This window comes from Melanostigma gelatinosum (assembly GCF_949748355.1).
Source record: "Melanostigma gelatinosum genome assembly, chromosome: 2".
Classification (NCBI taxonomy): Eukaryota; Metazoa; Chordata; class Actinopteri; order Perciformes; family Zoarcidae; genus Melanostigma; species Melanostigma gelatinosum.
The window spans coordinates 16,675,361-16,696,826 of record NC_136635.1 but is presented as its reverse complement, the minus strand read 5'-3'; the positions used below and the strand labels follow the sequence as shown (position 1 = coordinate 16,696,826).

Sequence of the window (21,466 nt, the reverse complement as noted above, 5' to 3'; positions counted from 1 at the left end):
TGTCGTATGCCAAAACCGTGAACGTCTCCAACACAACCCAGACGTTAAGAGCTATACACACGTGAAAACAATTATATCAGAGTAATGTGGTCCTATGCTATCAAATTGTCTATCATTTACAGTGGCTGAGTCATTTACATGCAAGATGATCAGAAGTAAGGAATTAAAGGTTTGAGTATGTGTAAGAGTTGGCTCAGTGTAGACTTATAATTCAATTCAAATGTGTTTGATTGATCTCAGACCGCCTTACTAGATCTTGTGTTGGTTGATTATAGGCATTAGAATGCTTGGCTCCACACTATAATGAACTGCAACAGGATCTCAAACTGGACCACTAAATATCTTCAGCCACTTTAAAGATTTAATTGACTCCAATACTGACTAGACCTGCAACAGATCTGAGCAACACAGCTCTTAAAGCTATCGAGGCCTTTACTCCTCACTGTTGTCTTTATTGCTGGTTTGATGTCTTTCTTTTTTGTTTGCCATCCTCCTCTTTTAGTGATAGTCTTGTTTGTTTGTCTCAATGTTTGTTTTGTGCCCATGTACACAAGATCCTCATGCAAAAAGAGTGCATTGCTCTCATTGGACCAACCTGTATTAATAAAGCTTGAACTACCAATGTGTTGCGGTGAGAACCACAGAGGTTACTCTGCTTAAGTAATATATGCTACCCTGTCTCTCAGAACGGTAAAGTACCTGTTTGCATGAAATGTATTCATTTTAGAAAATTATATTTAATTTTTAAACATCTCTAAAGGCAGACCTGGCACTAATCTCATATCCATTAGGTTAATTGGCTGAGTCATACATCCACAATAAAGTAAACACTATGGTTGAGTCACCAATTATATTGTAACTAATGATTTAAAGAAACCACTGCTGTTATTTATAGGCAGAAAAATAAAGGAGTCCACAGCACCTGTGTTTTACATGTTTACCCCAAAATATAAATAAATCCAGCCATTCAAGCATCACAAATGACCACTCCCGCGTAGCGGAGCAGCACTTTTCCTGTCCACCCCATCCCGCGACAGCCTGGAGGAGAGAGAGCGCAACTACATCACTGCCCCTGCCTCCTCCTCACAGCGTTGGTCGCCATCCATCCCCTCTCCTCTCCTCCTGTACCATAACAGATGGTGGGAACAACATTGCATCCACCGGGTACCACAACAATAGACCGCAGCATCCAGTCCAGACAACGCTGGCCTTGCACCATTATGCTCCTAGTGCAGGACTGCGTGAGGCTGTGAGTGCCGTCGTGATTCATTTCACGCGGTACCACCACCACCACGGCCACGGAGGAACCTTCCTGCGATTGTTTGGGCTCTCCATCGAGCGGGGAAGATGGCCGCTATGAAAATATTAACAGGCACAGGGCTCTTCTTGGCTTTCTGTGCGCTCGGGCTGCTCGCCATGGCGATCTGCACCGATTATTGGTACGAGACTGACGCGAGGAGACATCGAGAGAGGTGTAAAAACTATGCCAACAAGCGTAACGACCCGGGCTACATCTACATTTCAAACCACAACCTCCCCCTCCAGATGCCTCCAAAGAGCCTGGAGAGGAAAGGTAACGGCCCAGATGCTGGAGCTCTCATCCGGGGGAAGCGGCACTTCATGGCCGCTGCGTCTCCCATGGAGTCTCATTGCAGCCGGCAGTTTAACTCCACCATCTCCGGGCTTTGGAGGAAGTGTCACCGGGAGGGATTCGACATGGAGACCGAAGACCTTATTTACAAAGGTAAACACGAGCAGTCTGGCTTTTCTTGTGTGCACCAGGCCGTGATGCTGAGCGATGAGCTCACACATAGCCTGACACAAACAGGATGGCACAGAGGCCCACACAGTAGCGGGTCTCTGCGTGTTACATTTGTTATGAAACTAGATTAGGATGTTTTTTTAGGAGCTTATGTCTCTTTTATTTATTTGCGAATTTCGCTGTCCATGGTGCTGAGAGAACCCCCTTTAGCTGAGTCTCTCTCCCAGATAATGGCTGCACCTCTATTTTCTGAACCCGTTTTGCATATAAGAGACTACACAGCATCCCATGAAGTTTACTGTCATAAGAATGTGATTTCTTACTGCAAATGAAGCTGAATCATTGTTCAATTTGGTTTGAAAAGCCAAATTGCAGGCCTCACTCATTTATGCAAGTCCTGATCCAGACCAAGATCTTAAAACTGACACAAAGACACACTGTGTAGAAAACATGGCTGTCCATCAGAAGTTGTTGCAAAGTAGACATCAGTAAAAACAGCCCAGGGATTTCTTTTTTCTCTTTCAAGCATTCTCTCTGGACATTTTCAACTACATCATGTTTTTTCATCATCCATAGATGTCTGAGGCACCATTATCTACCTAAAGATAATGAATAAGGGCACTTTTAAGGGTACACAGTTAATGTGTGTACAATTTATTAATACCCACACATATAGTAAACATAATGACAACCCAGGTATGTTTTTGTTTAATTGACTGAACCTGTTCGTCCTGGGGTAGACATGGTATGAATATGTTTATCCAATACCTCTGTAGAACATGCCTTTTTGAAGTGTTTTTAACTCTTTTCATTGACATTGTCTCAGAAAAGGTCTTTATTTAGTTGTGTTTTAACTTAATTGTACATGTGTGCATGAAATTATGGCCACACCTTGTACTGTATATGTTGATAAACTATTCAAAAATGACTGTGGTCACATGACTACAGTGTCTTAATTACTATTAGTGCTAGTAGCTCTAGACAGAAATTCTACATGTAACCTAATGTAAGTGAAAACATGATATTAATCCGTTTACTTAATCTTATCTGATTCTTAAGACCATATTTGTTCCTTTTCAATAATCATGTTCAGGCCCAATATAGGTGTTGATATATTGAGCAATTTTAAGTCATATTAATACTGCTTTCACAGATCATTTATAAAGGCTAATGACTAATAAATGATACATTGTAAGAGACGGTCCATATGTCAAAGCGATAAGATTTAAAACAAACATAAATGCCCTTAAAGGAACCACACTCATCCTTTTGAAAGCATGACGACCAAGTTTCAACACAAAAATGATCCGATGTCAGCAGCATACTTTAAATTATGTCTTATGAGCGAACAAAGAATGCACAAACTTCAAGTGATGCAATTTGCAAAACTATGTTCAGCAAATGTGTTTTCATGCACAGGTATGGAGGTTTCTGATGTTTGTCTAATCATGATTACAGTCTTTATGATCACAGTGATGACAGGAAAATGGACTCTGCTGTTGTCGACTCATACTGTATATGCACTGATAGTGTTAAATAACACCACATGGTCCAGATCTATACAGCAAACGTTTCCTAAGTGTAAATGTCAGTGATTGTTGATCTTTGTGTGGCATTTTATTAGGCCTTTCACACCCCCACAGGTGTTTTCACTTATTAGATTAAACCGCAGATGATGTGATGGGAATTGAATTAAGTCACCGAGCTCAATGTACCAATAAGACTTATGAAGGTGCATTTTGTCCCACCCCAATAGGAAGAACAAAGCTAACAGGAGAGTCACAGAGATGTCAATCAAGCGCAGTCTGTAGATTCCCACACTCTCCTGAGAAGACGTCCAACTCGTTAAAATAGCTCAAATCCGATCTACCACAGGTGTACAAAGCATTACAAAATGTGCCAGGTAGCCACCATTGTGTCTGTTATTGTCATTGGACTGTTTCTTTTGAATTGTGAAAGATGAGAACATGAGATATGCAGTATTGAAACCACATTCAAAGCAGCTGGGTATGTTTTATAGATGATGATGTCATCAGTAAATGTGTTGTGCATACAGTAGTTTCCATTTCAAAACGTCCGTTTCAAGCTATAGACGTACAAGAAAGTATCTGAAATGCCTTAAGTAGGCAGCAGGCTGCACTTTGGTATCACATGATGACTTCTCTATATGTCGCGCATCAATTTGTCTAAAAGACATGAAATATTTGGCCTAAAAAGCTGCACTCATAATATAAACTTCTTTCTTAAATAGTAGCCTTGGGTTTCCTGAACAAATAACATTCAGATCAAAGTCTGGAAGATCATTCCTCCAACTATCGAAAGGAAAGACTAAAAATCAAAGATGAATAAAAGTGTGATAAAAGTTATGGGAATTTTAGATTGAATTATCGAGCCATGGACCCTTTTAACAGCAGGTATGTTGACTTACCAAAGCAGGAAAAGCACAGGTGGAATTAATAAAACTGATGACTGCTGCATTGCATTCAGGTGTGTTTCAGGGCTCTGGTATTGTGCATGCTCAGTCACAGATGTGCCTTGCTAGGACACTTAATGAAATGGAGCCATCGTTAATATGATTATTTACACCTGTGCTTTTCCTGCTTTGACAAGCCAAAACGTCTGCTGTGAAAAGGGTCCATTGAGCTCCCAATACCAAAAGAAAGATGTCTGCCATGGTTCTAACTTGAGAGATATGCAAAGTACTTTAGAAACATCCCAGTCCCTCTCTAAAATGGGAAACTAAAGTGACGATTTGCAGGGAAATTGAAATATAAAGCTGTTGTGTCGCTTGCCATATAGGAGCTGGACTACAAAAGTCTTTAAATTCTGAATGTATCGGACTCTGAATGCCTATTTTGAATGCGGTTTACTGCACTGACTATCAAGTCATTATGAAGAGATTCACTTTAAATGAGAACAATTAAGCTTCTTTATGGCGCCTTCGGTAGAATAATCCATATTGCACATTGTTTCCTAATCCTCCCTTAATCACAACGTAGGAGTGGTTGGGAACACGAGGTTAATAAGGCCAGCTCAGGAAATTAAAACTCAGTGAGGGTGTCAAATAAATATGAAGCTTTTCCACCATGTGTTTATAATATTTCATAATCCCACATGTTGGGCAAAGGTTCAGAATGAGATTTTTTACTTGATTTTCTTTTTGTCACTTCGCTCTAGTATATAAGATATTTGTGCTCGAGTTGTTATTGTCTCCATCGTTTTCTTTTTCTGCCAGGAATAATTCAAAGATGTACCGCAGTCAAGTACCACTACTCTTCGTCCATCCTACCACGAAATTTACCCATCAACATCACAAAGACCATACGACAGGATGAGTGGCATGCACTCCGTAAGTATCAACGTGTTTGTCTGTCTTTATGGAGTTGGTTGGACTATAGTTTAGTCACTGATTAATAATAATAATACATTTGTACCTGTTCTTTGCAGTGTTTGTGTGTGTTTCTGCTTCATGGTTCTACTGTATTCAACTAACAGACTAATTTAGTAATACAATACAAAAAACTAAAACAGTAAAGGTTGAGAAAATCCCCGACTGACCCTCTTGATATAGGTCATCTAAAAATGTTATCGTCTAGACAGGGTTCATTTTCAGGGGTTTGGTTGACTCAGTTCTCTGAGGGGAGCTTTTGTCTTGTGTTTATCATTTCAAAGACATTTATGAAATAGTCTTTTTTTTTAACAGCCAAACTAATTATTGACTGAATTAATGCAATTTTCTCCTATTGTTGTCATCCTCGCTCCTGAATATATCACTGACCTCATCAGCGCTTCTCTCTCACGTCTAGACTCATGACCAGAGGTTATCAGGTCATCACTATTAGGAAGCCATTAGCTTTCGAGTGGCTTATCTGAGGACATTAAGTCTGACAGATCAATATACAGTATTCTTCCCTTAAAACATGTGGATAGGCTTTTATTTCTTACTTTAAATCCTCGTTCAAAGAGAGAGCGTGAAGGACTTGTTTGACCTTGGATTGCATCAGTGTTATTTTCAGTTTTGAAACCCTTTCGTCAGTTTTGTTTTCAGTATTGTTGTGAATCTGCATTGATATGTTATGTTATGTTATACACATGCTACACCCAAGCATTATTTACAATATCTTTCTTATATAAAATAATATTAGTGCCTATCAACAACACATTTTAATGTGGTTTATTGGTAGAGTGATAAAGACTTCACCATCCGCTCTGTAGTTGGAGAGCAACAGACTCACCACAACGCAGCATTAGTAATTACCAGTTTACACAATAACAGCTTTTAGCTTCACTGTTGAGTTTGAGTGGTCACGTTTCCACCTCTTCCTGCAGATCTAAGAAGAATGACGGCTGGCTTTGTGGGCATGGCCGTGTCCATCATTCTCTTTGGCTGGATCATTGGAGTGCTGGGATGCTGCCAGCAGCATGACCTCATGCAATATGTAGCTGGGCTACTCTTTCTCATGGGAGGTACTGTGAGAGCACATATGCCCACGTCCACACACAAACATGCAGCCAAAATCCAATTTCATTCAATTTCTGTATTTATTTGGTGACACCTGATAGCATCTTTGGGTTATCATGATAGAGTAGATCAATATCCAGCAGTAACATGATTCCGGTCCTGCAGTAAGATGCACAGTACATGTAGGAATTCAATCATCAAGCTGGAAGCATTTTAAATCACTGATTGTCTCCTCTGCTCACATAGGAACATGCTGCATCATCTCCTTGTGCACATGTGTGGCAGGAATCAACTTTGAGTTGTCCCGCTACCCCCGCTACATGTACGGCCTCCCCGAGGACATTAGCCATGGCTATGGCTGGTCCATGTTCTGTGCCTGGGGGGGCCTCGGTCTCACGCTGTTGGCTGGCTTCCTCTGCACCTTGGCCCCCTCCCTCAGCACGCCCACTCGCACAACGACCCACAAGCCGAGGCAGGAGAATGGAACCGTGTGACAGAGGCGTTGTGAAGCGACTGGCCCACCGAACGCACAAACCGCACCCTTCCAACCTTGATGTTTAACTCTGAAACAGTTTTTTGTCTGATCACCATCTCACACCACCCTCGACATCGCCATCTCCCCCACAGTGTTCAGTGTGCCTGAGTTGTGACAGAAGGAGCAAAGTGATGACAAACTTCACACACCTAATCTCTAAAAAATCCCAGAGGGACCTCCAGGAACACCAAGACTAACACCTACAGTGACGTATGTCCGAGGCATCGCTCTCTTAGCACAAATAAGACATTCTTTTGGTTCAGATGTTTGACATGTTGACTTTATAGCGATCTAAAGGTGACTGTTTTCTCTGAAGAGAATTTGTCTTAAAATGGTGCTCTCTTAAATGCATAAAGCCACACACACACACACACACACACACCAGAACATGCTTTTCCACACATACACCGGATGAATCACGGGAAAAATCCGTCAAAAGGGAGAAAAAAAAAAACCACACACACACAAACATCAGGCCAGAGCATCTTGTCAGCATTCCTCTTTCAGTCGAGTGATGTGAGCTGTCTTATTGTTCGTAATGAAAAAAAAAAAAATGAAAAAAACTGCCGTTGACTGCCCGTTGCTTATCTTTAGTGTAGCACACTAACTGATATCACACGTGAGCCCCAAGGGTAACGTCAAAATGGATCCAGTGGCGTGGTCAGTATGGTATAACACACTTAAGTAAATCTGCATTGAAAAGAAAATCGTTTGATGCTTCTTTAAAGATTCTATATGTAAAAATGCATCTCTATGTAGATCCAGATCATTGTTTGTGTAAATTAGATTCTGAACAAGAATGTTTGCTTTCTGTTTGTTTAGAGGTGATGGTGGCTCACAGTAAGGAGGAGATTAAGAGTTACAGAGTGGTGCTGGGAGCATGAATCCATTATTGGCTTCAGCAACGTAAAGGTATTTTGTGGATGCGACTCGGTTGTTTGCTGACAAGAGCAAAAACATGAAACCAAACTGTGGAGGGAGTAATTGATTGCTCCATTGTTTACCCTCAATATTGGTCAGGCTTTTTGTGTAATACAAGGGGAAAAAATGCAACTTCAGTGATAAAAACAAAAGCACAAGCTGCGTTCCAAATCATCATCTGCACAAAGTACAGTAACATAGTAACATCACATGTTGGTGGAGGGCCAAAGTGTCATCAAAGTGACTAAAATCTGACTCAGTAACGACTGAGACAATGAGACAAGCAGAATATGGAGAATCATATATGTGATGAACACTATTGTTCCCACAATGCAATGCGCACTGGAAATAGAGGAACTGTTTGTTTTTTTAACACGTGGATGTAATAAATACATAAAACATGTTTGATTTTAACTTTAAGATTGATGGAGGCATTCCAAATTCCCAGTTTTAATGATGTGTTGAATGCATTTCTTGAGCAGTAAAATACATATTCATTGTGTACTAACTTACATTGTGGTACAATTTATACTATGTAGTATGCATATTCTTCTGAATTAATGGTTGGATTTGAAATACCTCCAAATCTGGTGGCGGAAAAAAAGCACAAATATTAATTTAGAAAGGACTGCAGTGATGTTAAAAACTATTCCAAATTTACACTGTACTAATTTTGTGTTTTAATTGAGGTGCACACATTGAAAATGACAAAATTAAGTATTCTTAAAATCACAAGTATCCAGACTAATACTAATACTGTCTTTAAGTGTTGTGTTGATTTTATAATTAAAATTGGAAATGCCATTTCAAATTAACAGTTGAGTTGTAGTGTATGTGGTGCACACTTTGAATTGTGTGTCATTCGTACAAATCAGTAAAATCTGCCAGTTTTTGTGGACTAACTTACAAAATTGTGCACTTAATATGTAGTTTGGGACGGAGCCATGTGAAAGGTTTTGAAAAAGGAGTGTAGCAGGCAGGACTACAGTTTATTCAGTGGAAAAGGTATAAACGACTCTCTCTGTGACACTTGTGGGTGATAATAACTCACAGCAGCCAGTTTTCTCTTACTGTATTCCCCCCCATAGTTATTAGAAATCATTCATTTTGAAATGTTCAAGCTCACTTCATGAAACAAGAATATTACAGCCATGTGTGATGACGTTTTTTATAATTTGCTGGAGATGAGTCATGAGATATACTGTCAGCTATGTCAATTAACTTTCTTCGGAAAAAAAAGGTGTTATAATGTGTGTTGACGACACTGTGTGTGATGTTCAGTCCTTTCACCATCACCATTTACCTCCTCGTGAGGCTACCACTTTTCAGAAGTCGAGGAAATTGACTGAGGCATGATTGAAAACTGTATCTTCAGTGTCTTGTTGAATCTTTGCACTTTGGGTCTCATAAAAGTCTGTGAACCTGAAGCCTGAACAGGTGGAGCTTTACATTATATGTTTGCGAGGTCACATACGGGAGCAAAGGATGACCAGAGCATGTAATAAGCACCCAGTTGTGTCTTTTACAAACAGTTTGGGTTTATACCATGTTGTGTAGGGTCAGTCGGTCTAGGCTCTTATTGTGAAAATATTCATGCCAGAAACAAGGACATACCATAAATATGAAAAGAAAATATTTATATCTATGGTCATTACACTAACAACTGAGTCAGTAAATTCCCTGACGTCCTCACAGAATGCAATGCTGTTTGGTGTTTTGGTTTTATAAAGTTTTAAGTTCACACCCAAACTACTGTGCAGTAATATAAGTAATTACTGGAAGCAGTAAACTGTAATGTATAAGTACATGGTGCAAGTATAATGTGTTGTTAGGACTGAAGCACAATTGGACACAAAGTTTGTTTGTGTGTTATAGTTGGAAATCTGACTTTTCCAGGACTGATGTGCCACCACTGCACATGTGCAGGACTTTGTCAAAAAGTATTACAAGCATAAATTTTAAAGCACATATTTACGCCCCGTATCTCAAATAGTACCTTTTAAAAGTAACACCAACAAAATAACAATGTCCGTATTTTAAAACAAAGATTTTGTCTTTGATTGGATTGCGTTTTAACACAGAAGAACAGTAGCACACAGTAGCAAGATTGACAAAACATTAAGAATGATGTGCTTCAGAGAACAAATGGGGTCAACACAGTATAACAAGGTATTTGAAATTGTTGTAAAATCCCTCTCAAGTGGCAACTTCCTGTGTTTCATGAGGAACTTCGAGATAAACTCGGTGCAATGAGAGATGCTCTGTGAAAACGCCACCGTTTAGCGTGGCACTTGTTTCAGTAGCACAGCTATTATTTTCTACAAGTCATTTATACTGGTTCAATCCACTGCAGATGTTATGTGGGGACTAAAGAGACATTACAGTCTTGCATGATCTCATTACAGTTAGTTTCTTTCAATATATTAAAACTTGTGTCCATTTTTAATTGATTTATTTTACTGAAATAAAACATGTAATTACTAAAGTGTTGTGCCTTCCTGTGTTTGGATTTTGCAGTTTTGCTCTCCATATTTACACACTTGTCTGTGAATCCTTCCCATTAATGTTCCTTTTTTAGAGCACATTTATCTTGACGAGCTGTCACTCCAAATCTTGCTGATGAGGCAGCAATGTGTTTTGTACTGTCTGTGGGCATGAGGTAGCTTCTGGAACTGAAAGCATATTTCCAGTCCAACTAAGAAATGAATGTCCTGGAGAGGCAACAGGATCATAACAGCAGACAGAACCCTCCTCCAGATAAGCATGGAGGCAAAGCTTGGCCTTTTGTCGCTGAGGACATGGTGCCATCTAGAGGGAGGACTAGATGTTTTGTGTCTTTGCCTCTTCAAGGCTGAGCGGATACAATATTTGCTAGAGGCAATGTAAAACTAAATGAGAAATAAGAAATATGTTTTTTGGATCCATCTTGTGTTACATAATATTAAATAAATGACAAATTAAGATACATACTGTTAAAACAAAATGTTATAAGCTGTGATTTAGGATGTGCCATATGTTCTGCCTTTGAAAATAAGTTTATTGTTTTCTAACAGAAACCAACTCAGGTCTAATTTTCATACATTAAAATCACTAAGAGTCGTTTTCAAACTTCTGCTGGAACAAAATACAAAAGCTCAAACACACAAATTGAAACTACCGTACCACGATACATAACACATAACTGTATGTTAACGAACACTACATCAGTACAAATGCATAATGTAACATTGTTGCACATACAGTTCTACACAAAACCGTCCTTTGGAGAATATAATTGCATGAACGTTATCATATACAGCACATAACAACTAGTGTTGACACTCACAATTATTCTTATACTTGATAAATATTCAGATTATTTTCTCTATTACATAATTAGTCTGTAAATAGTCAGAAAATTGTGAAAGATTCCTGTTATAATGTCTTACAGCCCAAAGTGAAGTGTTCAGATTGCTTGTTTTATTACGCTGCCAAGTTGTTACAGTAATTTTGATAACTCACACAGTATAACAATCAGTGAAGAGCAGTCATCTACAACTTTTGAAGAGAAAAAGTGGGATTTCCTTTTCAACTTGAGGTAAAAACTATTTGTAAAATCCTTGTCCTTGTACCGTTTGGTCAGATTAACTGAACTGTTCAGAGCCAGAAGCACAAGCGAGCAGTCTGAGAGTCTACTTCTTGCCACGGTAATGGGCACCGACCACCATGTAGCTGTCAGGTGAGATGCTCAAACTGAGTGGCTTGGCTTTGTCCCTGCAGACCCTGACCTCAGGTCTGCTGACCGGACCTCCTCCTCTGCAGGGGTCATGTTTCTGCAGGTAACTCGTGAAGGTCTCCCAGCCGCCGCCTACACGTACCATCACATGGCGCTCGTTCAGCATCTGCAAAGGTGACACGAGAAAGCACATTCAAGGAGGGAATGCTGGGAAAAAATGTGATTATATTTCCTCCCAGGATGTGTTTCGGAATATATTCTCAAATATATGAAAAACAGTCCCCCCCCCCCCCTTCTCTCTCTCCACAGCAGACACACACCAATTGAATATTTACAAGCTCGTGTAGCTCAGGCTCTGAAAGGCAAATGATCTCTCGCTTCGGATAGCTTTGTCAAAATCTCATTAAATCAAATGAAACAACACCTCATGGAGACCAGCTGAGCACACACGTGGGACTAATCCACATATGAACATGCGTGCACACGCATGCAGGCAAACTCCAACACAAACCACCTAATAAACACAGTTTTTTAAAATATAAAAACAACTACTGTGTCACAATCTATCTGTAAGCAGTAGTTGCAGGGAGGTCAGTTTCATCTGAATCAACACATCCTTCAAAGACAGCCGTCCTTACAGCTGGAAAACCAACCGCTGCCATGGCAACTACAGCCACAATATAAAGCCTAGAAAAAAAAAAAGAAATGAAAGGAGAGATTGAGATGAGTTCAGCGCAGACCCGCTACTCCCAGTAGACGTTAACATTCCCAGGGGGCCTTGCAAAGCCATCCGTTGCCCTGTCAGCACCGACCCACCCCCTTCTTGCCTTATCGCCAATAAACCCTTCATTATGGAGCCATTAGGGTGTGATAATACAAGCAGATCTGCTCTTCTTATGTGTGTGGGGGGGTGGTCACGTGAAAAAAATCAATGGTACAACACACGCGACACAAGCAGCTATAGAGGAAACCAGACGTGGTCTGTCTCAGCTGTCATCCTGCAGATTAAAATGTTGAGGTTGACAGGGGTCAAGTCTGACATCACGAATAAACCACTTTCCTGTCAAACGCAGAGTTAATGTAATTCTGACTATAGGCTTCATTCTCAAAAAATCAGCCGAAGTTTATTTTCAAGAAATAAAATATGAATTAATCCAGCATTAATTGTCAGTTCCAAATAAATGTTGTGTATAAATACTGTATATACTGTTATATCCGTAATGTTTAAAATGAATAAAATAAAATATGATTTATTATTAAAACAGCTAAGCAAGTGGGTTACGTTGTTTTTTTCATTGCTCATATAATTGCTTCTAATAATCCTATGTTTCAGTTGCATATTGGTGTCTGAATTTATATGCTGGTTGTGTGTGTGTAAATATGAACTGTCTTTTGACATAGGATTTGTATAATTTTATACAAATTCAATTGTATATTATACATCAGAACTATTATAAAGCGGGGAAATTTGCTGCCAACTAAACTACCAAACTGATCGTTGAATAAAAGACAGAGTCAGCCCCTTTCTGTGCTGTACTATTCAACACAAGCCCTCTTTGTCAGGCAGACTTCTTTATTTCTGTCTACAACTCTCCCCTCCAGGTCTCCGTACACAGTGTGCTACGTCTGCAGCTCATAACTAGCGTGTGGATGCCCCTGTGTCCTCCCTGGCAGCTCCATTGATTCTCTCTCTCCTCTTCCGCTGAAACATGCATGAGTGTTCTCAGGGAGGAGGCGTCATTTAAACCTCCGCCAGTAGGAGGCAGGTTTTAGCCACAGCCACCGCTTTTGATGTTGTTTTTAGGTACGAAGAGTCCTTTAAAAAAAGAAAATGCACAATATATAAAGAGACAAACTAAGCAGCGTTATAGTATATAAACTGATGCAGGCACATGTGTGTCTTATCCGTTGCACTGTTTCTTTAATTGTTTTTAAATCTCCTTTTCTTTTGCCTTATGTTTTGATGCTTTTAATGGTTTTATGTGAAGCACTTTGAATTACCTTGTTGTTGAAATGTGCTATACAAATAAACTTGCCTTGCCTTGCCTTATCTCTTATGTACTTTTATATTTCTCTCTGTATTTTGTCTGCATTTATGTTTGAGAGCCCCTTCGACAGCACATTGACAAGCACCGTCGACAAACCGTTTTTTAAAGTTACAATGACAAATTCTGAAATATATCTGACCTTTTCTTTCCTGTTGAAGCAAAGAATAGAGGGAGCTGTATTTTGTGCAGGTTGTAAAGACCTGTTCCAAGTTTTTCATTATAAAATGGAAGCCTTTGACTTTGATCCCTTGACTTTTCCTTTAGCGCCAACATGAGCTACACATTTGTGGTTTTGAGTGAAATGTCATGACATTTTTGTACAAACATTCATGTTCCCCTCATGACAAGAATGATTTATAATTTAGATGAATGTTATATCTATTGACAAAATATCTGCAAATCTAATGAGATCAAGGTCAGGGTCACCTAGAGCTGGAGCTTCTATGGAGTCGATGTCTTGCTCAAGGACAGTTGAGAAAGGAGGATGATGAAGGGTTTACCGACCAAAATACTAAGCTGATGGCTAGAAAAGCAATTTCATCATTCTCATTTCTGTCCTGACTGCTTCCAGACGCAAAAATAAGATGTTTTAATTCAACTGTTTGGGTTTATCTCTTATGCAGATAGCTTGGTAAACAAATCATTTGTGCGGCATGATATTGTGAGGTGTTCGAATGTCTTTTCCTTCCATTGACGCAGTCAGACAGTGTGGCTGCTACAAAGCCGAAGGAGAGCCTAATTGGGCGCAGAGACGAAAGAAAAGCCTTCCTCTTTTTCAACACCAAAGAATGGTGGAGCACTTCAGGGCCAGCGAGATTGAATAGACTCCAGAGGGAATAGAGACGGGGGAAAGAGGTGGGGTGGAAAGTTTACACGTGAGGAGGGGCGGTCATGCTCAGCCGCTCATTAACAAGCTGTCTGATTAAACCCCTCACTAATGACTTTGTCTCGGTAATCAATAGTATCTGCTCTTTAAAAAGATCTGTACACACTGAATGGCACGCTCTCCTAGGAGCTGCATCGGGGTTGTCGTGGTTTATGGTAATTGAGGTTTATAGCGCGTTTCCCTGCACACACGTAGGCAGCTCAAGGTAATGGATGGAGTCAGGGTCGATGGGCCGCAGCGCTCTATTCACACAGCTGAGGTGTGTTTGAGAAAAAAGGGAGGGAGCAGTGCAAGTAGTGTCCACAAACTAGGAATTAAAGCTTGAAAGTGACAGATGGACACAGAGTTATGACCGTTGACCAACTAATAACACGCTTTGTTGTCACGCCTTTCTTTGATGCGATTTCTTTTGACGTGCGCCCGTGTTATTGACAGGCCGGCTCTGGAGAGACAGGTGTTCTGAGACTTGAAGGCAGGCATTATTTTCTAAATAGACAGTAAAAACGTCTGTCAGCCAGTCAGAAATGTAGCTGTAACTATGTTAAAAGCAAACTAACGGTGACAGTGTTGATTACCAGTTCAGGGAGTGTTAGGTCAATGTCGTTAACACACCAATAAATACATTTAATCTGAACCAATTAGCCTCCAGAGCTGTGATACACCTCCTGGTAACTGTATTTGATGCAGAAGACATGTACTTTGTGATAGACTATTTTTAAATGGACAGCATGTGCTTTTTAATGGACTTGTGGATGCCTTACTTAGACAGTACGCTCTACAAAGTGTGCATTAAATATACACTGAAGCTGTCACATTTTCTCTTTGTATGGCTGGATGGTTGTGTACAGACAGTGAAGTAAAACCTTCCTGTTATATTCAAACCCCCCCCCCACACCTCGGTGGACTTGGACTCCCGAGTGAGCTGCCATTTGCACTGCACACCACGGTCATATCTCCGCCAAATCATGCTGAAAGAGACGTGTTTGTTTTTCCTTCAGGTTTGAACTCTTTGCCGAAGGTCTATGTGTACTGAATAAAATCATTGTCAGCCCGGTCTTATCCTGACCATTGGTTGCCAAGCAACCCTGCCTCCCCGAAGGCCATTCCTCGAGCCTTTGTACTGACGCACAGGGAGGCTGAATGGCACCGACGTCTCCATCCCAAGTGAATGCAAATCAGTCGCTCTGACACACTGCACTTGTTGCTGACTCAGCTGTTGATTAACTCGAGGGCATTAGCACCTCACGTCTCATGACGTGATGTATCATCCATGATGCATCAGATTTCATATTAATGTGTAATCAAATTTTGCTTTAGTATGAAACAAATAAATGAAATGCTTAGCAAAATTTGCAGATACGGCCGGTATCAATACATTTGTGACTCTGCAGATTGGTTCATTAACAATACAATTTCTAATCTGGCATGCTCTGTCTCTCAAAATACAAAAACCCAGGGTTAGGCTGAACAGACTTACCCGTATGTACAGAACTTTCTCCCCAACACGATAGCAGCCTTTAGGTTGCTTCTCAACAAGGAACCTGGTATGACAGCTGCAGGGGGGGTTTTCAATCATGTTTCTCACCTGGAACAGGTTAGGCAGAGAGAGGGCAAATCATATTCACCTGTAACATCTGTAAGCTCAAACAAGATGACTTTTACTGGAAATAAAAATACGTACAATGTCATCCAAAATGTTGCTGGTGCCTGTTCTCCTCCGGCTGGTGGATCTGCCGGAGGAACGAGCTGCTGCAGGCGGGGAGGTGATGGGAGGTGTAGCAGTGGGAGTGTGGTTGTTTATTGTGGCAGAGGAGACTTTGGGAGTGGATACCAGGGTTTGGCCTGGCGAGGGTGCTGAAGCTGATGTGTTAGTGGTGCAGGATGAAGAGAACAAAGGTGTTTGTGTTGAGGCTGTGGTGGTGCAAGGGTTAGATGCTGAGAGGGAGGACTGGGGAAGGGATAAACATGTAGGTGCTGGGCTTGTTGTGGCTGATGGAAGATCAGAGGCGAGGGAGGCAGCGAGGGGTTCAGACAGACAGGTTGTGCTTGGAGTGAGGGGCGCAGGTGGGGAGGGAGGAGGAGAGGGGGCTGTGGGTAGGGATGATTGTGATGGTGAATACAATGACATGAGAGGGAAAAAGGAGAGGGGCAGAGGGGATGATGGAGATAAGCACCCCGCCTCCTCCCTCTCGATCTCTCTCTCCAACTTCACCAGCCCCGGAGGCTCTACTCCGTACCTAAGAGAGAGGTTTAACAAACATATTAGCAATCACAAGGATATATCAACACTAAATCATAAGGACTCATGAACAACAGGGGGATACTTCTGCAGTCACAAGGAGGGCACATGGAGAGACTGAAAGCGGAGTAGCTCAACTCATTTGAAACAAACCAGACCTACTATATTATATATTTAAATAAAGTAATCTGTAACTGAGCACCACACGTCGCAAGAGTAAGTGAACTTAGCAAGTGACAATTAAAAGTATGATTCAGTATTTCTAATAGGTAATTTAAATCTAATTGAATAAGTAATAGATAAACAAAACTTGTTTGCTAAAAGTAATTGATAAGTAATGGATGGCCAGTTGAAAAAGAGACTAAGAGTAGGATAACATTTAAGGACACTTCCTTTGATGTCACGATAATTGTGTGGGGACAATTTAAACCTAGATAGTTGATGTCTTCATACGTTTCAGTTGTGATTTACTTTTCGGGTACCGGCAGTTACCTGGCTGCGATCCTTCCAAGCTCCATCAGGCACAGGCACACCTCTCGAGGTTGTTTGTGGAGGACTTCTCACCGCAGGAATTCCAGAGAAAGAGTTGAGGGGGAGAAACATGAAATAGTCACTCATCTGAAAGGAAAGATGTTTCCGGTGATAAACGCTCGTCTGTGTCAAAAGATAACAGGAGCTGCAGTCCGAACAGAGAGGACACATTTCAGGTGCCGGCGCCCTGTCTCTATTGTGCATCTCAATCTTTGAAGCCGAGCAGGAATTTCTGTGGATGTGCAGCTGAGGGCATGAGGGCATGAAAGCTTCATAAACAAGTCAGCCTCTCCTGCCTCCAATCTGCTGTATAGAAACCAAAAAGGGGCTCTATGCACTCCAGACAAAGGCCAGGCTATAGTTCATTTGTTAAAATGATTTGGTTGAGCATGCATTAAAGTATGTACACCATGTGGGGCACACTCTCTAAAAGTCCACAACATTGATGACTGAACAAATAACAACAAAAAGCTAAATACGAACATAATGATGTCACTATCTCACGATCACTTCATTGGTATGATATTTTCATTCACCTGTATTTGACATCCACCATTACCATCATCATGGCTGCAGCAAGAAAAGGAGACGAGAGAAAAGAAAAAGAGTAATCATCTGTGTCCTACAGTAAGTACAGTAAGTTCACTCTCCCCGTCACTCAATTAGTCAAGTGAAGTAGCTTAGTCTGCCTGCAGGGGGAGGTGACTTATTGTCGGTGGAGATTAACCTCCACATTATCATTCTCACGCATCTGCCGCCCTGCGTAGACATGCCCAAGTATAAGATGGACATAAAGAGGAGTGCGTTTGATAATAAAGAACCACGTTAGCATGTGAACTACATTATCTCCTCGGGAGCATCATACAGAGGGTGTGAGAGAGAAGTGACACAGGAGGTCTGAGCACAGAAAATGTATAAACATCACCTTGACTCTGTCACATTCAACTTGTAATCTTTATTTCCCGTATTCCTTTTTGCTTCTGACTGGTATGCTTAATGAGTTTGTGAGCAGTGTGAGTTCAGATCTTGTCAGTTTAAAAAGTAAAGTTATCATAAATCACCAATAACATCAATGAATCGGAAAGTAAACAACTGAAAAGAAATAATGTAATAATGTTTGGTTCAAGCAAGTGTAAATGAATGTAATATTACAATACAATATAAATGCACCATGTCATATCTTTTGACAAATAAGACACATTATGCTGAGTCTATCACATTTATTCAAACGGAGGCTGGAGGTGGAAAAAAGAGAAGACAAGAGGTGTCACTAAACACAAAAGCACTGGAGAGATCGAGTAGGAAAAAAAGGAGACAGTGTTCTCACTGAACAAGTCAAATAATAAAAGGCATAAATGCCAAGGAACATCCTTTGTGACTTATTCCTACCGCAGTGGGGTGAAACGCAAAGTCTAAAGATTTTAGTCTAATTAGTATCAAGAGTGCTGCATGACATGATTCACTTCAGAGCTCTTTAACTCCGTAATCTACGGCTCAATCTCCGGTCTTAACTCACCCAAATCCTCTGACTCAAAAAGGTAAGCCTCATCAACTCCAATCTTTCGACACCAGTAGAGGAAGTTGGCGGTGTTGTCTCGAGCGAAGAATGATCCAGAAGATGCATCAGCTCGCCAGTGGATCATTCTTCTTATTAAAGGCTGAACACACACAAAGGAAGTGAGTATGCAGTAGACACATGTTTACTGCAGTAACACGAAGAGGTGATTAATATGTTTTTGTGGGCAATGGCGTGTGTGTGTGTGTGTGTGTTGAGTTGAGTTGTGTTGTTGCAGCACCTTGCTGTTGTTGGTGTGAATCATCTTGTCCTGCAGCAGCCGTGCGAGCTGACAGAGTACAACGCCGTTGTCCAAGCTTTCCATTAGACCGTCTGCTGTGAGGTCCACACCTGAGGATGCACACACAAACATAGAGTTATGTGCAGTAACAGTTACAACTCAAAGGTCATCATTATGCTTTTCACAGAAAAATACATAGATCTTTACAAAGAGGTAGTTCAAACTAAATGTTATAAGCTGTGAGGTAGGATGTGCCATATGTTCTGCCTTTGAAAAGAAGTTTATTGTTTTCTAACAGAAACCAACTCGGGTCTAATTTTCATACATTAAAATCACTAAGAGTAGTATATATATCAAAATGCATAAAAACAATAGAAATTATTGCAAATTATTTATGTAGCACCTTGATAAAACAAACTCTGCCTCAAATGGAAAGAACAGACAATTTAAACAACACCTGCAACAAATGCATCAGAAGGTTAATTAATGTATTTCCTGCAGCAAGAGCCAAAACGGTCCACTACCGTTTTCAGTAAGCATGCATGGTCTTCTAAAGGTGAGGACAGATCAGAAAAATGCTGATTAAAATGCAAGAGGAGGTGCTGATTGTGCTGCAAGGTGTCTTCCTGATTCATAAAGTAAAGGTGAAACAACAAAATGTAAAAATAATGATTGCTATTATTACTTCCGTATTTAGCCATCTCATAACATAAGCACTTTTGTTGACGAGCTGGCAAACCGTGGCAATGTGTAGAAATATGTTCCTCTCCTATTACACATTATATAATCTACTATTGCAGTTATCACATAACTGTTACAATATTATCCTGTCACATAGAAAACCTTGATATCAAGAGGAAGACAACATTGTAAACTGTTTCAATCTTTCTCTGATTTAAGGATTCATAATATAGCCACAGGAATGTTTTGTCTCCGAAAAGCAAAGCACTTTACTGACGAACCGACGCAACTCTTTGGTCCGCGAGCAATTTTGACTTTGTTGTTGCATCAGTCAGAAACTCATCCTGTTAGAGACGTGTCACCTTCCAGACACCTTCCAACAGGTTGTGGCATGTGCGGACCCTTTATGTTTTCCCCAACAATGCAGTAAAGTGGTAAGAAACATCCCTTACCCTGGAGGCACAGCCACAGTTCCCCTCATGAATAGGTATTTCAAGGATTTGGGATAATAAGTATCGGTTAATGTGCCTCTGTGTTTAATGTGACTGTGGCTTTTTCACCTATTCCTGAAAATACAAGCATGTCAAGAGTTCTTCATCTGTAGATATCTGCTGGAAGAAATTCAATTCTTGAATTGGGAATCTTTCCACTGCAGCTACTGTCCAGATAGTGTAGTTAACATGAGTTTGGCATGAAGATCAATGAAGGAGAAAATGTCTCACCCATGAGGGTGTTGAGCCAGAAGGCCAGGTCTTCTTTCATGGGCAGCAGGCTGGCGTCGTGGCGATAAGGCAACCACTGGTTAAAATCCTGAGGACTGGCGAGGCCGGGCCCAGAGTGTCGGAACTTTTGGCCTGGAAGACAGTTCATCCCCAACCCGGTCAGGTGCCTCGGGCTCAGAGGGCTGTCATGGCTGGTGTTCATCGCTTCCACTTCACTGTCCATGCTTCAGCTCCGATCGGTCTTTGACGGACCCTGGTGGATCAAAGAACAGATGGGTTTTTTTACGTTCTTGTTAGCTTTTGATTTTTACATTTTGCCAAAACTGAGTATGGTCCTAATCACAGTTTCATTTGTCTACGTTTTGGTCACAACTCAGAAGGTTTGGTTTCAGATTTACCTCCCAAATCAAGAAGTGAACTTGACTGAGCTGTACTCCAACTCCACCAACAAGACCGATCATTTAACTGAGCTTCTTGAGTCTCTCTGGTGACTCTGGCAAGACTCGGGTTAAAACTACTGCCATGACTGGGACATTCTGCCAGTTTGACTATACTTTACAACTTCAAGGCACATAATATTAGAAATAACAACATGCAACAGTATCAGCTAATACAAGTGGGAGCAAGTGAATTAAATCCTAATCAAATTGCAATTAATGTCTTTTTGTGACATTTTCTAAATGTTCTGATACTGTAAACATGTAAGCTGAACCAATGAGCCACCTTTTCAAGTCCGACAAGTTAATAGGTGCTGTAATCATTTTCCTGACTGTCGAGAGATCCCTTCCTCAAAGGTAAGGTATGGGGGAAAATGCAGAGTCCTTTTTTCATGCAGAGATATAAGGCTTCAGCAGTCTGAGCTCGGACCATATTGGGTATTTTCCAAAGTTATTTCGTGCAAATTCCCCCTTTCTGTCTCAGACATATTTCCTTGCTGAGTTGAGACTGAAGATAAGCAAACCAAGAGGGAGTTTTGACTGCTGTCCTCTGAGAAAGCAAAAAATAATTCAAACGTAATGGTTTTTGAACGTAATAGCGGTTGGTTATTTGCAGTGAAAACCACAGAGCTGTCTAACTCACAAGTACATGAGCACAACATGTTGAAACCAATTATTTACACTGTGCTCCATGCACATACCTTGCACTCACTCACAGCCATACAATACAC

General features: G+C 40.7%; 2 protein-coding genes across 2 annotated transcripts; one reads left to right on the top strand and one right to left on the bottom strand.

The window, feature by feature from the left end:
* Nucleotides 1–1,347: 1,347 nt before the first annotated feature.
* tmem276b (transmembrane protein 276b) lies at nucleotides 1,348–6,844 on the top strand (the record flags this gene model as incomplete). Its single annotated transcript, XM_079294415.1, has 4 exons — nucleotides 1,348–1,744; nucleotides 4,998–5,111; nucleotides 6,092–6,229; nucleotides 6,471–6,844. 4 exons carry the CDS (start codon nucleotides 1,348–1,350, stop codon nucleotides 6,716–6,718), a joined length of 897 nt encoding a protein of 298 aa, XP_079150541.1. The 3' UTR covers nucleotides 6,719–6,844.
* Nucleotides 6,845–11,351: 4,507 nt separating this feature from the next.
* gas2b (growth arrest-specific 2b) lies at nucleotides 11,352–20,521 on the bottom strand (the record flags this gene model as incomplete). The annotated part of the gene is made up of 7 exons (XM_079287408.1): nucleotides 11,352–11,561; nucleotides 15,807–15,914; nucleotides 16,011–16,566; nucleotides 17,061–17,124; nucleotides 18,616–18,757; nucleotides 18,896–19,005; nucleotides 20,299–20,521. 7 exons carry the CDS (start codon nucleotides 20,519–20,521, stop codon nucleotides 11,352–11,354), a joined length of 1,413 nt encoding a protein of 470 aa, XP_079143534.1.
* Between the last annotated feature and the right edge of the window lie 945 nt (nucleotides 20,522–21,466).